The 5,264-nt window shown below is 49.5% G+C and overlaps 1 protein-coding gene across 1 annotated transcript; it reads right to left on the reverse strand.

Moving 5' to 3' along the window:
• Positions 1–2,937: 2,937 nt before the first annotated feature.
• On the reverse strand, positions 2,938–4,628 carry LOC102213557 (kelch repeat and BTB domain-containing protein 11-like). The gene has a single exon (XM_005732811.1). The coding sequence runs from the start codon at positions 4,385–4,387 to the stop codon at positions 3,218–3,220; it is 1,170 nt and encodes a 389-aa protein (XP_005732868.1). The 5' UTR covers positions 4,388–4,628; the 3' UTR covers positions 2,938–3,217.
• Between the last annotated feature and the right edge of the window lie 636 nt (positions 4,629–5,264).

Consider the following 5,264-nt stretch of genomic DNA (forward strand, 5'->3'; position numbering starts at 1 on the left):
GGGCGAAAAGCACTCTGCCATTAACGTCATGTCACCCCCAGCTAACGTGCAAATTTATTGTACGGGTGAGTGGAATTCTCAAAATAAAAGCTTTTCGAAAACCTGTTGTTTTGGGAATCCATCCTACCTCACAAACCATCCTGCTGTTTCTGAGCATATGCAGTGCATGCGCTCAACACAAAACCCAAATTTACTTCATTTTTTTAACCCATTGTGAATATTTCTTATGGTTAGGGTTATGGTTAGGATTAGGTTCAGTCAGAAGTTACCATCAAATTATAATACGGGTAGGACAATTTGCCATAGTAGGAAGGTTTCTCAGAATACTGGTCGTGGTCAGGTTGTGTGTCTGCTCTCCTCTGACGGTCGCTTCTCACCGCCATAAGCTGCTTCACGTCTTGCCTAGCAGCATGCTGGCAACACTAAATGTATGCATAAAAGAGTCTCACATGCGCCCCCATGTTACAGTGACATGCAATAACTCAAAATATTTTGTGCTATTTTACTTTTTACTCCAGAGTTCTTCCCTGGGGGTGGAAGGCTGTATATATATTTTTAAAATTCCCCTCTCGTCCCTGCAGGTATATATGTGTGTTTTTATGCCGGGTGATAGATATAGACACACAAAGAGGATTTGCTCTGTTTAAACATGCGCAGACACAGACGTCCACTGTGGTCAGTTAGTCTGTTAGTGGTTGTTTTTGGGGTGGTACAGAATGCACGGGATGTCTCAGCTTCTAATTGGATTGGACTGTGAAGTCTGCAGCTTTTTTCACACTGAAATGAGTCGCCCTGCAGATGAAATGTGAAGGCGTGTCTTTTCTGAGCAGGTGAGGGAACGCTGCAGCTGTTGGAACATTAACAGCACTGACCTCAATGTCACCAGTTCAGAAACAGAGAGCTGCATTGATGCTGCCTCTCTCCCATGTGTCTGTTTGAAAGCCGCTGCTGAAGCATATGAAAGAGTCAGTTTGTTTGTGAGGACTTCAGGCGCCTCACATAGAGCAGGACGTCATACAGTGACACCGAGTCCACATAATATCTGCATTTCCAGTGAAACCAGCAGCTCCTTCACACATCTGGAACCTTCTGTCCCTTTATCACAGTGTAGATGCTCCCCCTGGTGCACACAGTGACTTTACAGCAATGGGTTGAACAGTTGTGTGTTCATAAAGCTGTGTGAATGACTCAGGTGTGAAACTATAAACCAGGCTCGTCAGCAGCTTTGTGGCATTGCGGTTTCTCAGCATGATTTGGCTGTGAGCGCCTGAGCTCTGCTTCCTGTTTTCTGAGTGCCAAATTTAATCTAGAGTTGCATCATCGTCGTTGTCTCCAAACGCATTACAGTGAGGAAGAGAGACAGACAGACCTCATTTCACCACAATTCTTTGTTTCACTAATGGCAGCCGTTACTGCCCGGGCTGTGTCCAAACCTGTGACTGTTCCTGTGGAGGCTTCTTCTGTGCTTTGTGAAAATGAATAAAATCTGTGCTAGGCCTGGTCTTACCTCCTAAACACTCCTGAGCCTGGGACATTTCTTTGTTTTAAAGGAAGTAATCTTTAAGGAAGTAAGGAAGGAAATTAAGTAATTATTTAAGAGCTTCTAATTCCATTCCAGATATCCTCCCCAGTCATCTTCTTAATGAATCGCTCCACGTTATTGGGCCAGGAATATAGTACAGTATATTTTAGTATAATTTACTTTTATTAAATTTTTCTTTGTCATCAGGCTGTGTGCCAGCTGAAGCCTATTATTAAAAATGTCCTGGCAAGTTTTCAGATCGCTTTGGACTCTTGTGGTCATCATACATTCATTCATCTAAACTGGAGCATGCTGTTGGTCCTGAAGGCTCATGTCTGTCAGAAAGGCTGTTTTCTGTAGCCATCGCGGAATCCTCCTCTTCCTTAGCCCGTGTTTCCTTTGGTGTAACACAGGGCTCTGTTTTGGGTCCTACTCTGTTTTCATCACACCTGCTGCTGATTTTCAGGAAGTTTGCTGATGAAATCCAAATTTATTTCCGTTATTTTGATGTCTCTGTTGAAGTGTCTACACAATATCAAAGACAGGTCCTGAAAAAAAAATGATTGTGGTGCCCCTCTGGATGATTTCACTGATGCCCTTGTGCCTTGTGTTTCTTATTGTTATCTGATTGTTAGAAGTCTGAGTGTTTTCAGAGTGTCCTCTTTGTATTTCAGTCATGAACACTCATCTCTCCATTAGAAGACACGACAGCAGGTTTACTCTGGATAAAGATTTCTTTTTTGCTTTAACCTGTGACTTAGACAAAGAGCACTGAGATTGCGCAGCCAGATGATGCAAGAGCGGCATCTTCAGCTGCTCTCCAACTAGCGTTTCCTGTTTCTCCGTCAGCGTGAGCCCGACTGACTCAGGGTGCTGTTTTAATGACACACAGTGTCTGTCTGTGAGGCGTTAATAATTATAATTGACACTGTTATTTGTACTCAGACTGCTTGTACAAACCCAGATTTTATATATTCCATATATGGATGTAAAGACTGAACCTGCTGCAACAGCTTTCCTCTGACCTCAGTTAAAATGATTCAGAATTAAATTCATTAAGCATATTGATTTTAAACCAAATTTAACAAGATTTTGCTGCTGAGTGCAAATATTTATCATTATCATTATTAATTTCCCTGTTCCTTATTTAGTGGGTGTGGAGCTCTCTCAGGATGTTTGTTAAGGTCAAGCGTCAAAAACATTTTAAACAGCTCAAAAGTGTGTCACAGTTAACTTTACATTAACGGTCATATTGTAATAATACGTGAAGTTATTGAGTCCATCAGCAGAGTGAAAATGAACTTCAGTACTACTTAGTAAGATGAAATAGGTTTTTGCACATCAATGTTTACTAATGTGTCCTTCCTCCTGACACGTGATGATGTCACATGAAACACACACACTCGCGTTCACTCAGATTTCTGCTTTATTGATCGACATGCAGCATCAGGAGCCATGATCAAAGTCCGACATCAATAACTCTAAACACACGCTTCAGCTCCTCACGAGCAGCAGCATCCTCTCTGACGGCTTCAGTCACAAACCAAACAGGAATTGTCCGAATAAAAACTGCGTTACAGTTCCAGCTCGGCCCACCGCCACCCATGCACACGCAGGAAACATTCTCACCGTTAAAGTTAGGAACAAGAAGGCACCGCGACGACAAGGAGGGGCCAAGCAGCCCAACTGTGGTTCTTAAATGCCAGGGTCAGAGATCACGGTCTGTGATCCATGGTCAGAGGCAAGAGTGTTCTGGGGCAGGCTGAGGACAAAGGGCACCAGGTTGCCCCGGGCCCCGGCGGGGGCTGGTAGGACCTCGGGCAGGAAGCCGGCCCCCTCCTCGCCGACGTGGAACTGCAGCGTGCGGCTGCGGTTGACGCAGTAGATCCGGTCACCGAGCACAGCGCAGCGGAATGGCAGTGCGTTCTGCAGCGGAAAGGTGGCGGCCTCGAGCCACACCTTCACCACTGTGCTGTACCTGTGCACGCGGACCTCGGCACGTTCGCGGTCCACGTCAAAGCGGTAAATGAGGCCGCGGTGCGCGACCATGTCAGCGGAGCGGCGGTGGCTCTCGTTGAATGGGCACTCCTCCCAGTCATCGCGGCGGGGGTCGTAGCGCAGCAGGCGGTAGAAGAGCGACCCCCCCGAAACAAACAGCTGACCATCGCACGCCGTGGCCTCGTGCGCCACCGCGAACGAGCCTTTGGGCAGTGGCGCCACATGGCTCCATCTGTCGGCGCGTGGGTCGTAGCGCTCCACACTCAGCAGGCAGCCCCCGCCCACCGCGTACAGCAGCCCGTCCACACCCACCAGTCGCAGCTGGCAGCGTGGCTCGCTCAGCGGCCGGACGCCACTCCAGCGCCCGCTCAGCGGGTCGAAACACAGCACACTGTCCTGGGCCTGTCCCCCCCGCAGCCCACCCGCCACGAACAGGTAATTGAAGAGAGTGCACAATCCAGAGCCGGTGGGCGGGGCCTCTTCCGGGAGGCGGGTCAGCTCCTCCCAGCGCCGCGCACTCGGGTGCAGGAACAGCACGCGCCGCGGGCTGCGCGCCTCCTCCCCGCTCTCCGCCACCGCCAGCACCCCCTCCCCCGACTCTAGCCCCGCCCACTTCGTCCTCCTGCTCAGGATCAGTGCGCGCTCCGCGGCGCTCAGACGGCCGTACAGCGCGGGAGCACGCAGCACCTCCAGGTAGTGCGCGCTCATGTAGCTGTACACGCGCTCCTGCTCATCCTCTGCGCGGTCGCGCTTTGCTCTCCTCAGAAGCTCGTGGCAGTCCTGCACGCTGATCCGCGTTCCCTCGGAGGCTGAGCAGGGCTCGCAGCGCGTGCCCGCGGCCGTGTTCAGGTCCTGGTTCCGGTCCATGGCGGCTCTGACGGTGACGTGTCTGCAGATCACACCCTCTGCTGCTGCCTTTGTACAAAGAGCTCCGTGCCCGCGCGCACCCCCTCCTCTCTGGACTCCGTTCACGCGACAACGTCTCTGGACACCGTGGGGAGGACCGTGGGACACGCCCTGCAGCAGTCCCGTTATCAGCGCCGTGAGAACGCGCGGGGTTCACCTGTGTGAGAACGCCCTCAGATACATGCTGCTGCACGAGCCCGTCTCTGTGACGTCATCAGCGCTGTTTGAGAAGGGAAAAAAATGAGACCGAGCAGAAAACACCGAGCTGGTTCTTTTCTGTCCCCCACGTCTGAGCTTCAGTCTGATGCACCAAACACAAACATTCCCACCTGTGACTGAGGTGATTCTTATAATAATAATCCGACACTTTAATCTCATCTGAGGAAAAAAAATTGGCAAAAATAAAGAATAAATTCAGTTCATTTGAGGCTGTACATAGCTACAGATACCTTGCGGCACCCGCGATGTGGGACGGAGAGACCCTGCAGGTCCAACTGCTGTCAGACTCCACAATAAAGACTTTACAGATGACCACACACACACACACACACACACACACACACACACACACACACACACACACACACACACACACACACACACACACACACACACACACATCTAATAAACTTGATAGCCTTCGCCCAGGCTCCCTGATGTGCAATATTACAAAGTGAAATTTATCTGATGCAACATGAGCAATTCTCGGGTGAAACTACAGGGAGTGCAGAATTATTTGGCAAATGAGTATTTTGTCCACATCATCCTCTTCATGCATGTTGTCTTACTCCAAGCTGTATAGGCTCGAAAGCCTACTACCAATTAAGCATATTAGGTG

The sequence above is a fragment of the Pundamilia nyererei genome, unplaced genomic scaffold, assembly GCF_000239375.1.
Source record: "Pundamilia nyererei isolate P.nyererei 1_Seehausen unplaced genomic scaffold, PunNye1.0 scaffold00048, whole genome shotgun sequence".
NCBI classification, from domain to species: domain Eukaryota; kingdom Metazoa; phylum Chordata; class Actinopteri; order Cichliformes; family Cichlidae; genus Pundamilia; species Pundamilia nyererei.